The sequence below is a fragment of the Ophidiomyces ophidiicola genome (assembly GCF_022830035.1).
Source record: "Ophidiomyces ophidiicola strain CBS 122913 chromosome Unknown scaffold_8, whole genome shotgun sequence".
Taxonomy (NCBI): Eukaryota; Fungi; Ascomycota; class Eurotiomycetes; order Onygenales; family Onygenaceae; genus Ophidiomyces; species Ophidiomyces ophidiicola.
Genome location: NW_026054648.1, coordinates 354 through 17,845, shown reverse-complemented (window position 1 = coordinate 17,845; position 17,492 = coordinate 354). Strand labels below are relative to the sequence as shown.

The 17,492-nt window shown below is 43.7% G+C and overlaps 6 protein-coding genes across 6 annotated transcripts; 4 read left to right on the top strand and 2 right to left on the bottom strand.

The window, feature by feature from the left end:
- Positions 1–538: 538 nt before the first annotated feature.
- On the top strand, positions 539–2,604 carry URA7 (CTP synthase ura7; the record flags this gene model as incomplete). The annotated part of the gene is made up of 6 exons (XM_049251748.1): positions 539–563; positions 623–655; positions 737–804; positions 855–901; positions 952–1,423; positions 1,474–2,604. The coding sequence occupies 6 exons, from the start codon at positions 539–541 to the stop codon at positions 2,602–2,604; spliced, it is 1,776 nt and encodes a 591-aa protein (XP_049109066.1).
- A 402-nt stretch (positions 2,605–3,006) lies between these two features.
- CRN1 (Coronin-like protein crn1) lies at positions 3,007–5,317 on the bottom strand (the record flags this gene model as incomplete). The annotated part of the gene is made up of 9 exons (XM_049251747.1): positions 3,007–3,222; positions 3,275–3,998; positions 4,056–4,517; positions 4,582–4,679; positions 4,737–4,785; positions 4,860–4,911; positions 4,983–5,112; positions 5,179–5,207; positions 5,284–5,317. 9 exons carry the CDS (start codon positions 5,315–5,317, stop codon positions 3,007–3,009), a joined length of 1,794 nt encoding a protein of 597 aa, XP_049109065.1.
- Positions 5,318–5,942: 625 nt separating this feature from the next.
- Positions 5,943–8,951, top strand: KAR3 (kinesin-like nuclear fusion protein; the record flags this gene model as incomplete). The annotated part of the gene is made up of 5 exons (XM_049251746.1): positions 5,943–5,969; positions 6,029–6,161; positions 6,226–7,098; positions 7,152–8,716; positions 8,772–8,951. The coding sequence occupies 5 exons, from the start codon at positions 5,943–5,945 to the stop codon at positions 8,949–8,951; spliced, it is 2,778 nt and encodes a 925-aa protein (XP_049109064.1).
- A 1,044-nt stretch (positions 8,952–9,995) lies between these two features.
- On the top strand, positions 9,996–10,897 carry LOZ57_002682 (uncharacterized protein; the record flags this gene model as incomplete). The annotated part of the gene is made up of 4 exons (XM_049251745.1): positions 9,996–10,087; positions 10,141–10,456; positions 10,510–10,800; positions 10,865–10,897. 4 exons carry the CDS (start codon positions 9,996–9,998, stop codon positions 10,895–10,897), a joined length of 732 nt encoding a protein of 243 aa, XP_049109063.1.
- An 821-nt stretch (positions 10,898–11,718) lies between these two features.
- vps66 (Lysophosphatidic acid:oleoyl-CoA acyltransferase 1) lies at positions 11,719–12,774 on the bottom strand (the record flags this gene model as incomplete). The annotated part of the gene is made up of 3 exons (XM_049251744.1): positions 11,719–12,376; positions 12,452–12,689; positions 12,744–12,774. The coding sequence occupies 3 exons, from the start codon at positions 12,772–12,774 to the stop codon at positions 11,719–11,721; spliced, it is 927 nt and encodes a 308-aa protein (XP_049109062.1).
- Positions 12,775–13,299: 525 nt separating this feature from the next.
- LOZ57_002680 (uncharacterized protein) lies at positions 13,300–14,578 on the top strand (the record flags this gene model as incomplete). Its single annotated transcript, XM_049251743.1, has 3 exons — positions 13,300–13,546; positions 13,613–13,773; positions 13,838–14,578. The coding sequence occupies 3 exons, from the start codon at positions 13,300–13,302 to the stop codon at positions 14,576–14,578; spliced, it is 1,149 nt and encodes a 382-aa protein (XP_049109061.1).
- Between the last annotated feature and the right edge of the window lie 2,914 nt (positions 14,579–17,492).

Sequence of the window (17,492 nt, the reverse complement as noted above, 5' to 3'; positions counted from 1 at the left end):
TAGTAGCAGTTGGATGTATGTTGTATATTCAGCAGTGAAGCTAAGCAGATCTATCATACAGATAATCAACTGCATATCATACACATCATCATTATTTAAGTCTAGCAATTTTTACACATCTGTCAATCATCATATGAGAGTCTCATATAACACAAACTCCAACTCATGCTGTCAAGCTGGCTGATAACCAAGTTATACTGAATGAGTTTGTTAGGGGAGGCACTGTGATAACTGGGTTATCAGGGCTTGGCAAGTTATAACTTTGTAACGCGGGTCGGTGATAACTCCATATATCATGAGAAGCTGAGGCTTAATAGCTGCCCCTATCAAAGATGTAGACGCAAACTAGCCGAATCCGGTAAGGCAGCCATGGCTCTCTTTAGGGCAAGGGCAAGGGCTCGCCCGGTCCAGTGACGCGAAAAAGTTTCATGGGATCGCGATCGACTCGACAGCTTCATCTTCTTTCTCCCCCCTCCCCCCCTGGCAGCAGCCAGGAACGGCCCCCATACGTTTGTCCAGCCCCGTTTTACGCGTCAAAATGAAGTACGTTTTAGTATCTGGAGGTATGAATACTATTTTCCTGTGACTGGGGTGGTCCCATCGCTGACAACTTGCCTCACAGGCGTCATCAGCGGCATTGGGAAGGGCGTGATCGGTTGGTTTTTGCCCGTAGCTCCATGTCGCTTGGGTAACCACCTCGTATAAATATGTGCTAATGACAAATACCGATGTGCAGCCTCTTCGACGGGCCTGCTATTGAAGACGATTGGGCTTAAGATGAGTCGCACTACTCCTACTGACGCGGTTTTTGCCTGTTGTACCGCTAACTCCCTCTTTACGTTACCTCGATTAAGGTGGATCCTTATATGAATGTTGATGCGGGAACAATGGCACCCACTGAGTGTGTCTTCCCACCCTCGTTGCAATACAGCACTGCTAACAAAGCCGAAGACACGGCGAAGTGTTTGTTCTGGATGATGGTGGGGAAGTAGACCTTGATCTCGGAAATTACGAACGATACCTTAACATCACGTTGACTCGAGAAAATAATATAACCACCGGCAAGATTTACAAACATGTGATTGAGAAGGAGCGGCGGGGGGACTATCTTGGCCGCACCGTTCAAGTGGTGCCTCACTTGACGGATGCCATTCAAGACTGGATTCAACGCGTTGCAAAAATACCTGTTGATGATACAAACGAAATGCCGGATGTGTGTATAATTGAACTTGGTGGCACAGTAGGCGATATTGAAAGTGCTCCTTTCATCGAGGCGATGCGCCAATTACGGAGACGCGCCGGAAAGGACAACTTCGTGAATATCCATGTTTCCCTCGTTCCAGTGATTCACGGAGAGCAGAAAACAAAACCTACTCAGCAGGCAATCCGTGATGTTCGATCTGCTGGACTAAGTCCTGATTTGGTGAGTGCCCATTGTTAATTGGCCCTAGAGCTTACTTGCTGATGGTATAGATTGCATGTCGATGCTCTATGGCCTTAGAAAAGGCAACTATCGATAAAATCGCGATGTTTTGCCAGGTCGAGCCCGAGCAGGTTTTTGGCGTACATGATGTTTCAAGTACTTATCATGTCCCTCTTCTGCTCGAGAAACAAGGCCTCGTGTCCGTCCTCCGCGATACTCTAAGAATAGGCGACGTCTTGCCCCATCCAAAGCTTGTCTCTCAAGGCCAAGCAACATGGCAACGATGGAAGACGCTTACCACGTCGCAAGAACGGCTTTTTGAAACGGTGACCATTGCACTGGTCGGAAAATATATCAGCTTACATGATTCGTACCTTTCTGTTGTTAAGTCTCTTGAACACTCAGCGATGGCTTGTGGAAGGCAGTTGAATCTTGTTTGGGTTGACGCGTCTTACTTGGAGAAATCGACAGCGACAGAATCCCCAGAATTATACCATAAAGCCTGGCATGAGGTGTGCACTGCTGATGGTATTCTAGTCCCGGGAGGTTTTGGGACAAGAGGTACTGAAGGGATGATCGCCGCGGCAAACTGGGCTAGGACTAAGCCTAAGCCGTATCTGGGCGTCTGTCTTGGTATGCAAATTGCGGTGATTGAGTACGCAAGAAACGTTTGCAAGCTCTCAGGTGCAGGATCGATTGAGCTAAGTGGCGAAGGAACTGAAGACCCTGTTGTCATCTATATGCCCGAGATTGACAAAGTGAACTTGGGTGGTACCATGCGACTTGGTCTGCGTCCAACGATTTTTCAACAAAACACGGAATGGTCTAAACTTAGATCTCTCTACGGGTTGTCCAATGACTCGATTGATGAGCGCCATCGCCACCGTTATGAAGTCAATCCCGATTATGTGGAGCGTCTTACCGACGCTGGACTTAACTTCATTGGAAAAGATGACAAGGGCGAAAGAATGGAGGTTCTAGAGCTCAAGGACCACCCTTGGTTTGTTGGCGTACAGTTTCACCCGGAATATCTTTCACGTGTACTCTGTCCCAGTAAACCTTATCTTGGGTTTGTTGCTGCCAGTGCTGGCGTACTGGACGAAGTAACGAAAAACCTGCACGCAAACGAGTATCTTGTCAGTGGTGTTCTTGCTAGCGGGGTTCAGAGAATTGGGTTCTGACAGAACCAATCAGACTGAATTTGGCCTCCTGATTTTTTCACTAATTGATACTGCTGAATTATCAATTGGACCTAGATGTTATTGGCTGAGAGGTTTTCACTCGAATCATGAGTACACCCTTGACCTAAGAACATTGATTGCGTGATCCTTATTAGTTGACCTTTGGGTACGCCAGAGATGGAACATAACCAGGAAACATAATTAATAGAGGATTACGGGCCACTGACGGCATCGCTGTTTAGTAACTACCGGGCATGCTTCATCTAACAGCATTCTACGCTCGAAGAAAAACTCAAGGGCATGATTAACGCATTCGATGTCAAATCAAAATGTACATTCCAAGAATTTACGTCAATGCAACATGTAGTGCGTTGTAAAATCAATAAACATGATCATCTAAAATTAACCTAGCTTTTGCTTGAGATCATCAATCTCACTGGTCAATATAGTGATTTGCTTGGCCTGAGCAGCAATGGCCTTCGTCTGGTCGGCAATCAGAGTTTTAATTTTCTCCATTTCTCTTAAAATGGAGGACTGAGAATTCGTTGGAAAATCGTCAAGGGTTGGAGTTTCGACGCCGGGTGTAACAACTGGCAGATTTGGGATGTTCTCAGGAGTCTGCAGCCAATTTAATATATGGTTGGAATGTTTGCAGATTAACTAGACTTACCTTTTCTATTGATGGAACCTTTTTTATATCCGAAGATTTTGCTCTCCATAAACCGGGGGGCGAAGAAACTGTTTCAGGTTCTGCGTGGGAAACAGAGATAGATGGATGGGGTTCTTCCAATTTGGGAATTTCTTCAAAACTGTACTTTTCATCTGCATCATCCGTTCTATCACTAGCATCGGCATACTTCGAGACCATTGCGGCCATTGATGCAGTTTGCTCTTTCATAGTACCTTGATTTGCTGCCATGATTACTGGATGGGTTTGCGGTGCGGCTTCTTGCAATGTTTCGGTCACTTTAACCGCTGGTTTCTGCGGCTCTGTTGTCACAGTACTTGTTACCGGAGTGGGTCGAGGTGTAGAGCTTGCATCGGGAGATATCTCCTTAAGACCTTCTCCTTCGTACAAGCTTGCCATGTCGATTTTAGGTGGTAGGCCATCTTTCCCCACAAACCAATCGCTGGAGCTCACGGCAGCCTTAAGACCAGTCGTAGGCGGATAAATATCATCCTGAAAAACCTCTGCTCGGCGAGGTACAATGAAGGAAATGGGTTCAATATAAGTATCGTTTACAGTCTTGAAGGCGCGAACAACCTCATTATCATGCATGTTAACACCACGTTTCGGCATGAAACCGACTCCACGCTGAGGATCTCCGGATTTGTATTCTGACAGATACTCAAATTTGTCGTTTTCGTATTCAAAATAACGGATGTTACCATCTCTATGGGACTAATCAGAGCCGGATATGTAAAATTTGTGGGTTGACATCTTAGCTTACCCTTTTCCAGCGAGATACAAACATTGGGTGCCGTCATCCCAGTGAGGTATGCAGACTCCAGAAATGGAATCGAGAACCCGAAAACCATTAATCGGCTCCCTCGGAGCCCTAACGTCCCATAAAGCCATCTGTCTATCACTCATTCTTGAAAACCCAGTTGTAGCAATACGGTCATGTTCTCCCATCCATACTGCACGGCTGTTTTTAGCGCCAGAGTGGCTCTGGCTTTCATGGATAGCTCTTTCTTGGCGTACGTCCCACAACCGTAGCTTTTTATCACGAGAAGTCGTAACCAAGAGTGAGCCGTTAGCACTCCAGGACAGCGATTGAACGACATCTCCGAGTTTGAGAGTAAGTTTCGAAGATCCGGTTTCGATATCCCAAATTTTAACGGAAAAGTCGCCGGAAGCAGAGGCTAGAACATTTTCAGCCGCAGGATTGAAAAGAACGTGCCCAACTTTCCTAAATTAAACACATCAGCTATTGTCAGCTTGCTGCACTGATTTGGCATGGGGCTTATTGATACCGTGGGTGGCCGCTTAACTTCCCTACAGGTGCAATGTCCGACACGGAATCTGCATCACTGTGCAGGGTGAAGCCGTCTGGAACCCTCCAAAGGAAAATCTGGTGACTATTGAGTACGTATCAATACTAACGGGTTTGTGTTATGTATGTATATACCTTTCCATCCTCGGAGCTAGATGTGATTAGGGAGTCATTGAATGGGTTCCTGACAAAGCGTTAGGCCTAGTAAAGACTGATATGTTAAGCTTGGGCATTGAACCAATCTGTATCTAGCACTACAGCTGTGTGTCCACGAAAAAGAGGAAATCGTTCAGGAAGCTTTCCAGTTTCGCTGAGAGGGATCACAGCAAAGGCACCGCCTCCAGCCGTTTCCCAATTTACAGAGAGATATTGCGGGTTCACCTGTTGATTCGATTAGCCCAGGCAAGGGTGAAAGGTATACTGGAGTTTGAACTGCTGCCGAGAGCGCTACCTTGACAAGATTGGTGTCCCAGGCATTCGTGGAAATGCGAAGGTTGTCATAGCATTGCTCCTAGAGTAAGAGCACAGTAAGCTGATGTGATCTAAGCACTGACAGGCAGCCTAGGTGACGGAATACCTTGCGTGTAGAGCGCCCGAAAACATGGCCTGGAAATCATAAATGAGAGAGTCAGATAGAGTGAAAAGGGGGGCAATAACGGTTCTAATGTGATGAATTACACACGGTATTTAGATGAGCGTACGAAGCGGCCAGCCATGTCGCTACTGGTTCAAGCTTCCAGCTGCAAACTTGAAGGCTACGGAAACGGATAGAAAGCAGGGAAGTAGAGATTGCGGGAATAGTAGCGTTTTCAGCAAGGAAGGGCACACGACACAGGAGAGTCCGTGGATTTTCACAGCAATTGGAGGCGGTTGTGAAATTGAAAATCGGCTGTGGCAGCACTTCAGGAAACAAAATTGCGGCAGGGATCGGTGCTCAAACGTTCGGACGGGATGCGAGCTCCTTTTCTTCGTTGTTGACGTCGCTGGCGAGCTGGCCTGCGTCGCCGCGTTTGAGCGCCCATGACGCCAAGCCACCAGATCATGACTAAGCTGCTCGAGGGACCAGTTTATGTAAGCGGAGGAAAACCGGGTCCCCCTGTTTTGTTTGTTTGCACTCTCGCCAGCTCCATTCTGCCCCAGAGACAAAAATAACAAACACAACCTCAGCTCCATCAACAACAAACTATTCTAGACCGTTGAGATTCAGACCCCGTCGACAAACCCTACCCTGCCTTGCTAAGGGATGGACTGAAATTACTTTCACTACGCTATTTGATTTGAACTCTGGCCGTTCATGGCCCTGCGCACCTAGTACTACCGGCTGAGGCTCGCGTCGGAACTATGGACGCAGAGGAAAATGCGGGCCGAGTACGCCCTCCACCTTTATATTACGCCTTTCGCAGTGTGCCACTGCTGATACCTTACAGTCATCTGCCATACCCCGTCTGACAAGAAGCCAGACAAGAGGGACGTTCAAAGATATTACAACCGCGACTATTAACACTGCTGGCCAAGTGCCCCGTCCCAATGGCTTTCTAAAACGCAAGGGTGACTCTACGTGTAAGCCTCACTTTGATGTCGCCTTGGCAATCGAACATGTACAGAAAACTGAATCCAATCCTAGCCACAGATGTAACATCTAAACGGAAACCAACACCCTCAAAGGCGAGACCTCTTCATTGCAGCTCCAAATCAGTGGGTTCCGCAACAGTTACGTCCCCTCATTCCCGAACGATTTCTTCCTCCGCATCGATCCGAAGCACTGTACGATCATCCCATTATGTTACACGCAGTAACGCCATATCTGCCGCCGCCCCGTGTCCTAGAGACCGGGCTCGCCCGAAAACCTCCTTTGGATATACATCCATGTCGAAAGCCTCCCAGGCTCGATCGGTAACAGCGATGGACACGGCTCCGGTGAATAAATCCATCGTGGATGCTGGAAAACGAAAGGGTGCGAATCCTTCTTCCCCTGTCCACTCTTCCAATCCTCCACAGCCCATGACACCCACGAATCAAGAAAGTCATTACTGCCACATGAGTTTCAAGCCAAATCGGATGAGCTCTCTGGCAACAAAGATTGTTGAGACTCACGAGGGCTGCATATCATGCTTTGATTCATTGTGCGAGATTGTTAGGGGTCTGACTATAGAGTCCGATAAGCCCCCTGGTGTGTCGCTGTTAGATATTCAACGGCCACTATCAGTGGCATCGAGACTTCCCTGTCGTACTTCCCCTTCAAAGTTTCTTTCCTCTTGTACTCCCATTTCTCCCTCACCTTCTCTTGCTTCGTCCATCAAATCCTCAAGGCATTCACGTCGCGCTCCTTCAAAGGTCAATCGATATCTGACACGTTACTCTCATGTTCAAGGTTGGGACCAAGACGAGAAAGAAGAAACACTTGAGGCAATGTTTGGCCGATTCATGCATCAATTCAAGCACTCCACCTCTCATAGCACTGGGCTTCAGGAGGCTATAGACCTTTACAAATATCAGGGTATGTATTCCACCCGCTGGTTCATTAGAATTACATCTGATACATGTTTCTAGTACGGGAGCTTGAGCAGCAAAAGATAGCTCTCACAGATTTGAACGTAAGCCTGCGTGTAGAGATCGATTCAATTAAGCTACGCCTTCAGGCGACGGAGTCCAAGTGGAGGGATGATATTCGTCTACATGAAACTACCGTGGGCAATTTAGATAGCCAACGTCGACATGATATCCAGGCCGAACGACAGGAAGCGAAAGCTAATTTCGATCTTCTCGGCGAAAAACACCAAAGAGAATTATTTGATTTACAACACCGCCTGGAGTCGCGATTCGAGGAAGAAAGGGCCGCTCATGTACGAGAACTGGACCAAATTAATGTTGGATCTGCGCTGCAAAGGCAACGCGAGCAAAGAGACATGGAAAACAAAAAACGTGAGGTTGACTTATTACAAGTGAAAATAGATAAACTACATCGTGATTTGGATAGGGAGGTGATGGTGAACAAAGAGCTGCAAGCAAATTTGGCAACAGCTAACGGGAATACGCTTACCTTGGAGTCGTCTATCCGCGCTCTAAAGGCCAGAATTGAATTTCTTGAGTCCGGAAATAAGGAGCAGTCGGACGCTTTTGCACGGCTTGACCAAGAGCTCAATGATGCTATAACGGAGACAAAGGCAGCCAAGGAGAAGCTACGAAAAGAGGAGACATTACGAAGGAAACTGCATAACCAGGTGCAAGAGCTAAAGGGCAATATCAGGGTTTTCTGTCGAGTTAGGCCGCTGCTAGAAACAGAGCCAAAGGAGGAGAGTGCAAACATTCAGTTTCCTGACTGCAACATGGAGGCTAAGCAAATCACTGTACAAGGGCCCCAGGAAAAAAGTAGCAGAGGCAGTATTACGGCAAAGAATCACGGCTTTTCCTTCGATCATGTCTTTGGGCCTCGATCACAAAACTCCGATGTTTTCGAGGAGCTTAGTCAGGTGGTTCAAAGCGCATTAGATGGCTACAATGTCTGCATATTTTGTTATGGTCAAACAGGCAGTGGAAAAACACACACGATGTCCTCAGAGGATGGAATGATTCCCAAGGCTGTTGCTCAGATATATGAAACCGCGGCTGACCTGGAAGAACGGGGGTGGAAATACACAATGGAAGGCAGTTTCGTTGAAGTCTATAACGAAAGCCTCAACGACTTGCTTGGGAACGCCGAAGACTTTGATAAAAAGCGACACGAGATTCGACATGATATCCAAAAATCTCAAACTACCATCACGAACACCACTATTGTGACTCTGGATTCCCCCGCCACCGTCGAATTAATACTTCGTCAAGCTGCTGCCAACAGATCTGTGGCCTCCACAAAAGCAAACTGGCGATCGTCTAGGTCACACTCTGTTTTCATACTGAAGTTAATCGGTGAGAATGCCATTACCGAAGAGCGTAGTGAAAGCACCCTCAATCTTGTGGATCTCGCCGGAAGCGAGCGCCTGACCCATAGTGGAGCAACTGGCGATAGACTGAAAGAGACGCAAAACATCAATCGCAGCTTGAGTTGTCTTGGCGACGTTATTGGGGCGCTTGGCCAAGGCAAGGAGGGGGGCCATATTCCATATCGCAACAGCAAAGTAAGTAAAAATGTCAAACCAAGGTATCTTCTTTAAGCTAAGTTTGCCCGAGCAGCTCACATACCTTTTACAATTCTCCCTTGGCGGAAATTCAAAAACCCTGATGCTAGTAATGATCAGTCCACGGCAAGAACATTTAAGTGAAACTTTGACGAGTCTTCGGTTTGCGACCAAAGTCCAAAATACTCATATTGGGACTGCGAAGAAACAGACCCGGGTGATTCGAGATTCATGAAGGGCTGGCTGCCCTACATAAAATGCCCTATTTGGTCTTTTAGCGAGAGTACTTATGTTTTTGCTGTCTTCAACCCTTCATGAATTGTGAATAGCTTTTTTTTTGGCTTCTTTTTTACCACTTCCATGTTCCCATGTTTCCAATGACCTCAATGTGGAACTGTTTCTCAATTACTGTGTGCTGACCAACCTTTCAACAGACGTATAATGTTGATTTACTATCGAACTATTCCGTAAGATTATCTTCATTTGCTTTTCATGTAGGCATTTAAACCGGCCCATAGTACGGAGTAAGGCATATCCGGCTCTGTGCACCTCCTACATAGACCATGGAATATGCGACCATGTTCACTCACATTGCACTTAATACCTCGATGATCAAGAGCTCTTGAGCTAGTTAGGTGTTGACTGCTCGAAGAAGGAGTTCTGAAGTTGAATATACGTCCATACATTCATTGAAATCATTCGTCTTGCCCTCTTTAGGTTTTATATATAGTTATAGGAGATAGCTTAGGACATCATCTGCGTTCATGATTGTGAAACATGGATTAGGTCTATTGTAAGGCTTCGGCCAATTGAGAGTAAGATTCAGAATGGAGAGGTGAGATTCAGAATGGAGAGGTGCAACAGATGCACGATGATGGCTCTCCTAATAATCAAATGGTAAGTTGATCTCTCAATTTTGTGCTATGTAGCACAGAGATGCTGCTGATGATGTATATGCGGCCACAAAGGACTGTAGAATTTCTCAAAAAGAGCATTAGGTAGAGCCTCTGGTTTATTTCCCTAAACTTTACTTCGATCTTCATACTAGAAAATGGCCATTATATCCAAACTGGGTATGGGAGAAACCCCAAAGGAGAGTTTGAATTGGAAGTTGGGCGTCGCCGTTCTCTGTTTTGGGTTGCTGGGAGCAAGTAGAGGTGAGTCAATTCCTGCTTGATATAGTGATGAGGGGTTTTAGCGACTGGCCGGCCTATTAAGACATATTCCGGGAATTGATGAGGGTTTAATCGGTGGAACAGTGCAGCAAAAATCCTTCATTATGAGATATGGGTTGGGTCCATCAGAACGAGCGGATAGGCTTGGCAACATCACTTCCATGGTACAAATAGGGAGTATTGGAGGCGCTTTAATGTATGTGGGTTTCAATTGCAGCTCAAATCGTGGATACTAATTTTCTACCATAGAGCATTCTACATAACGGATCACATTGGTAGAATTTGGGCTACCTGGCAACTCTGTTTGGGGTGGATGGCTGGAATTGCAATTTATGAGTGCAAATGGCAGGCTCGGTCAGGTATACGTGAGACGGTTTGTTGCGGGAATAGGAGTAGGTCAAACAACAGTTATTGGGCCAACATACCTTGCGGAGATCTCGCCTCCAGCAATCCGCAGTCTTTGCACTTGCGCCTTTTCAGGAGCGGTATACTTAGCCATCGTGGTGGCGTATTTCGCCAACTGGAGGAGCTCCTTGCATTCGGTGACGGGTCGGAAAATGAATGGGTAAGCTGATGGTGATGATACTTTGATACTTCTTAATTTACAGAATGCTGTAGCTTATTCCAAACTTCTATTATATCATTTTTGCCGGCCTGATCTTACTACTTTCATTGGTAATCAAGGAATCTCCCCGGTATCTGATCAAAGTTGGAAAGGACGCCATGGTGGCAATACGAAATTTACCGGCAGAGCACTCTTATATCCAGACCGAGATGCGCGAAATTTATGAACAGCTGAAGCGTGAGCAAGAGGTAGTGATAGGCACTACGTGGTTCAGTACACTTAGGGAGCTATTGTTGGTGCCCTCGAATCGGTACTGTATCATGCTTGGATTGATGCCCCAAGTAGTAAGTCAATGGTCCGGGGCAACAAGCATCACAATCTATGCACCCGAATTTTTTGCAATGCTAGGGACCACTGGCCAGTCAGAAATATTATTCGTAACTGCAATGTTTGGAATAGTGAAGCTGGTGGCTTCTTTGGTCTGTGCTCTTTTCCTTGTCGACTCTTTAGGGAGGAAACGCGCGTTATCCTACGGCATAACGTTGCAGCTTCTAAGGATGCTTTATGTGGCGATTTATCTGGCAGTCATCCCGTCCATCAGGAGTAGGCCAAAGCTAAGTCGTGCTTCCAAGAGTGCAGGAACCGCAGCAATAGTGTCTATATATGTATCCGGCGTGGGTTGGGCGCTTGGCTGGAATAGTGTCCAGTATTTGATTGGCGCAGAGATATTCCCGCTGCGTGTAAGAGCTTCAGCTGTTTCACTGATTATGTGTTTTCATTCCGTCAATCAATAGTAGGTGCTGTATGAGCTTGAATATTGGTGCGCAATTGCTAACCCTCGCCTTGGCAGTGGTCTAAATAGGGCACTTCCAAACTTACTTCTAAAAACGTCAATACAGCCCCACGGCACATTCTTTTTTTTTGCGGCTGTAACTCTGCTTGGCCTATTTTGGATGTTAATTTTTCTGCCAGAAACAGCTGGAAAATCCCTGGAGGAAATGGATACTCTTTTCAGGCTCCCATGGTACAAAATTGGGCGGGGCCGGGGGCTCCAGGTTTCGGTATCCAGGGAGCTGCGGGAAGCTGGAGGTTCAGATAGGGTGCGACCGCCGAGAGACGGTATAATGAAAAATGCAAAGTAGTGAGAATTTTTTTACTGACTGTTTCTTTTGATGATACGACCCACCTTCCTGGAAGGAAACGGAATAATCATTGACAGACTTGAACAGTAACGTCCAGCAAGAGTCGCACAAACTAATTGCTTATATGTCAACAACTTTCTTTTTCTCAAACCATATGCTCAGGAACTCTTGCTTTTCTTTCACGCCTAAGCCCACACGTTTGATACGGCCCAGCGTTGCAAGCGTATCGCCAACAAGGTTAAGAATGACTTTTGGTTGAACAACAGTGTTATTAGGACTGCATTGATCAATAGTGATGGGTTCTGCGATTCTAACTCGAATGCAATGGGTTGCTTGGCTGAGGAGATTCCATATAAAACTTAAGTAGGACCTTGGAATCGGAGTAGTTATGTCGGCAGGGGTGTAGCGGAGGTTGACAGCGAATATCTTTGTATGACGAGGCGCCGAAGCAATACAAGGGCTAAGTTCGAGGATACCTTGCCCATTTGTGGTAGTGCATTCAGGGAAGACAACAACGCAGCGGTTTGGATTTTGTTGTAGGAGTGATGGTAGATCTGTCAGATTTGAAGTGGAAGAACCCGTTTCAGGAAAGGAAAATGCATAAGTAATGGCTTGAAGAAGTGAAATACGACGTATTTTGGGGGTTGAGGGGTATGCGACAGTAAAAACCGGATCAAACACAGCAGCGAGGTATAGCGAATCGATTGGGGACGTGAATGACGAGGCGATAATGGTGCCTGGGTGTGGAAGCCGAGTGGGATGCTCACAAGCGAGAGACCTGGCCATGGTATGTTAGGAACCGCAATTTTTCTGTGTAGTTGGTCGGCAGGCAGCAAGTTTGTTATAGTTATACCCTTTCTTTACGCCATCAATATGCAAATCAATCCACCAAACACCCCCAATGGCCGCAATGGCCCACAAGCAGAACTTTTTACCCAGGGTACCGATTGGCAGCCATTGCCCGAAGCCGAAATAGGCCGAACACAGGAAAAGCATGAGGGGGAGTCGGATGACAAAGACAGTGGCTCTGATAGCAAGGCTTAGGGGTTGTAGGGAGGAGGACACGGGAAGAAACGGTGCAATGCCAGAGCCTGTAAAAGTAGTCAGTGAGTAATCTAACAAATGGAGGAGAGGAGTTTGCAGACCTCGATCGCGAAATTGCGAGTATTTTTCCATGGCTGAAGCGGGGCCTGGGAGTTGATTTGGTATTTACTTCGTACTCCGTAGAGATAGAGCTCAATGCAGGGCAGAACACTGGACAAGAGCCCAGCAACAACAAATGAGGCTGGAATACGGAGTAGTTATGGAGTACTCCGTCTTCTACCAAGCGTCAGAATTAATTGAAAAAGTAGGTTAATCCGTTTGGCGAGTTATAATACGGTAACATACACCATCGATACTAATGACATGACCTAGTTAATAACGCGGACCGGTGACAACTTCCCACCCGACTTCTAGTTACATCTCACCTCGCGTCGCCCGCCGCAACTTGCACTCACCTACGAAACAACAGGAATTATTTTGCCATATCATTGACTGTTCACCACAGTACTCTGTATCAAACGGCGCTCCGTCCTGATATCTATCAATTGTCTCCAGTACATTACCTTTCTCTGCTATTTTTTGAAGATCGCTTTGGTTTCTGTTACTGTGGCAATCACACCCTTCCCTGAGAATTTTCATCTCCGCTATATTATCGTCATGACTACTAGAGTCGAGGATGACAAAATTGGGCCCGGAGTGGAACTCCGGGATCCCGTCCGCTTGCAGCTACTCAAAAACTTGCAAGACATTGTGGGCCAAGTCCCGCAGAAAGCCCAGGCGACATTTCTCCTGTGTGATATTCAGTATCTACAAGAGTTATGCGAATCTTTCGTCAATCGTGTTGCGTTCGACACTTTTCAGCAAGCCTTTTCCAGCTCAAGAGTGGATGAAATTGTGACCAAATGTTAGTTTGTGACATTCTCTTTCTTAGTAGCTGCCATGGTTGACATATCCATTTTATTTCTGGCAGGGTGTCAATTATCCCGTCAGCGTTCCACTCCCTCCATTAGCCAATCAATCCCGCTATCAGAACAGGCTGCAGAAGCTCAAACTTCTAACCAAAAACGGAAAAGGTCTGACACTCAAAGCTCCGTATACCGTCAAAGACGATTGAAAAATGTTAGTGATGAGGTCAGTTCACCTTGTTACTCTGTATTATCCCAAATTATATTCCATTTCTGACAACATGCCGTAGTGTAAGAACCGAGACTCTCACAGATGCGTTATCACCAAACTGGCAGGGCCAATAGACGCTGCGCATATCATTCCTTTTTCTCTGAACCAACAGGACCGGCGAGCAAGCTTTTTCAACTTGCTTAAAGTTTTATGGTCACAACGGATCGAGAAATGGGAAACGATGCTTTGTAATGGCACTGAATTTCTTGAGAATATGATCTCCTTTACGCCAACACTCCACCGATGCCACTCAGCTGGACTGTTTGGCCTTCAACCTATTGAAGCCTCTTCGGATCGTAAATCACTCAAACTTAAGTTTTACTGGCTCCCGAAACGCGAAAGCCTCGGCAATACAATGACTGATATCACAGATATACCAACCCTTCCTGATGATGTTGAGTTGGAAGATATGAAAATATTCAACGGCAGGGATGGGCACAGGATCAAGTCCGGTGAAGTAATAGAACTTACAACATTAGATCCTGAAAGATGGCCACTGCCAAATTGGGAACTACTGGAAATGCAATGGGTACTACAACGTCTGACAGCATTGAGGGGAGCGGCAGGTTTGCCTGATATGGTTTTTCATGATGAGTTTGAAAGCTCATCAAGTCTTGAGTGTTCTGACTATGGAATGAAAAATAGGAATCTTTTTGCTATGAATTTGGATCATTACGTACCGGATGAAAAGTCTGATATGAATAGTAGCATTAACAAGTGGCTTGATGCACAGGCAGCAGCACAGCAGATTGAGTTCTAGTTTGCAGAGTTTGAAATTGTTGTATAATTATAGTTATGTATTTATTAAGTGAATACTTTATTATTATTATTGCTAATCAGTATGATCAGCTTGATAATTTAATAAGTTCTTTGATTGAACTTCTCACTGTAAGACTCCACACTGCAGCCTTCTTACATTCATCCCATCATTCAAAAGAGGTTTATAAGACCTTCTTAATGCTTAGATGATCATACTTCATGTCATTTGAGATTCATAAACTTCATGACTGATTACATAATCTCACTAATATAGCTGAACACACAAAATCTGTCATGAATGCTTCTTTATGAAGATCAGTGACAACATATCTAGAGACTCTAGATATTGTTGTAGTAATATAAATTATCTCTCTCTCTCTTATGCTTAATTTCTTTATAATCATCTCTCACTCAATCTAATCTCACTTATAAAGACTGTAAATCATTATCACATTATCTGCACCACTTAATTCTCACAGTTTGTGTGAGCAAGTCAATGTGCAGTAGAAGCTCATACAACAAAAGCTTAGTTAGTAGAATATACTTACTGATAACTATATAAATATATATAAATATATAAGTATATAGTTATATATAAGGTTTTGGTGAATGAGTAGGGTGAGAACAGTGATAATAGAGTTCAGAAAACAATAGTATAGAAGAAGTAGTTAATGAATATTCAAAGAAGTTGTTAAATTGTTCAGTTAATTACATTTTGCAGTGGGGATTTTGGTCTTATTTATAGACTGTGAGTTTAGAGTTTGAGTTATGTAAGTTATGGCATATTTGTCTTGATTTATAAGTGTTATGTCATGTGTGATGTAATGTATGATGCAGTATGATGCAGTATATTGTGCAATATTTGCAATAGTTTTGTAAAAAGTAGTTATACTTTTTAGAAAACTGAATTATTATATGAGGCATTTTATAAATTCTGGTTTCAGTGGCTGATACTTTCTATAAACCAGAATATCTATGATGTAGATTTATAGAAAGTTGATATAACTGATTATAAAACTTGTTAAAGTTGAATATAATGTGCAATAGTTTATTAATCTTGAAAATAAACTATGCAACATTGAATTTTATGATGTTATTGATGATGTCACATATGATGACATTTCATATGATGTAATATCATATTATGATGTAATTTGCCATCTCAATTTATTATTCTTTTCTTGATTAATAATTTATACAAGCAATACTATGGTGGTAACTGTGAGGATTGAGAGGTTGCAGGTAACATGACAATGGCTTACAGCTCTTGTAAATGAGCTTAGATCTGGTGAGAGATGGTTATGAAGGGATCCAAGTCTGAGAGAGAGAGAGAGAGATAACTTATATTGCTACAACAGTATCTAGAGTCTCTAGATATGTTGCCACTGATCTTCATAAAAAAGTATCTGTGATAGATTTTGTGTGTTCAGCTTTGCTAGTGAAATCATGTAATCAGTCACAGAGTTTACAAACTTCAGATAACATGAAGCATGATCATCTAAGCATCAAGAAGATTTTACAAATCTCTTTTAGATAATGAGATGAATGTAAGAAGACTGCAACACAGAGTCTTACAGATTTCTCTCTCTTCACAAGTCTTAATTCTCAAGACATTGATGTGATCAAAATCACAGTGAGAGTGACAGCTTCACTGTGATTGTAATGATTTCTTACAAAATCTCTTTTTGATGTGAAGAATGTAAGAAGATCACAACATAAAGTCTTAATTTAATTTCAGTTTCTAGATGTAGATGTGACAGTAAGATCACAGCAAGAGTGACAGCTTCTCTGTGATCATAATGTAGTTGCTGTAGTGACTGTCATTTCTTATAATTCATCTAGTGATACTTAACAATCTCTTGAATATAAATATCTCTTTCTTGATCTTCTCTCTCTCTCTCTTTCTTTTTCTTTTTCAACAACATTCTTCTTTATTTCAGTAAGAGCTCCAGACAAGTATTCTCTTCTTAATAATTATAAATCTTGAAAGACTTCATAAATGACTTTTCTCAGTGCTAACACATTATACAGAGAGATAATTTTGCTGTGTCTTTCTTCTGTTTAAAATTAAGATGTCAAAACATGAGCAACAATAACTCAGCAGATTTAAAGATAAAATTTCAATCAGTTATCATTCAAGACTCTTTTTAGAAATAATGAGAGAAATGTCTTCAGAATCTTCTGCTTCATCTGAAGCAGAATTCTCAATCACTGTCATTTCTTCAGAAAATTAAAGTGAAGAGACATCATTGCTGTCAGTCTTCATTTACACAACAGAGAGTTATGTCTCTGAAGACTATAAGATCTCTTTTTAGACATCATGATTCAGTTAGTCTGATTCTGATTATGATGATGTAAGTGATTTCTCTCTGTTTCTTCTTCTCTTAGTGCTTTGTAATCACTTTTACAAAGTCAGAAATGTTATTTATGAAGTGTTTTCTCACTTCATAATTCTCTTTCTGTGTGCATGGCTGATGACTTATTCAGAGTGCTAATATCTGAACTTAATGAGAACACTCAATGATGTCTACTGTGTTTAGTAACAATTCTTTTTCAACTACTAGTTTTATTGTCTCAGTTGATCAGATCTTGAGAGATAGTGATCATTCATCTTTCAGATCTGAAATTCTTGTTGATAATGCATCATCTCATTTTTCTTAGTCTGATTCATTTCTATCACATTCTCATTCTCAGTCTGTGCTCTATTCTATACTGCATTTATTCTCAAGCATTGATTCTGTCTCTGATGCACTTAAGATATGTTGAGTTGCTTTGTAACATAACTTATGTGACAGTTTCTGCTTCATAAATTCATTTATGAAGTGATATTAAGAGTCTTAGCTAATGCTTTTCTTTCTCTAGAAATCAGTTTCATTAAATTCTTCTCTGTCTGCTGTGTCTGCTTCTTCTTCTGC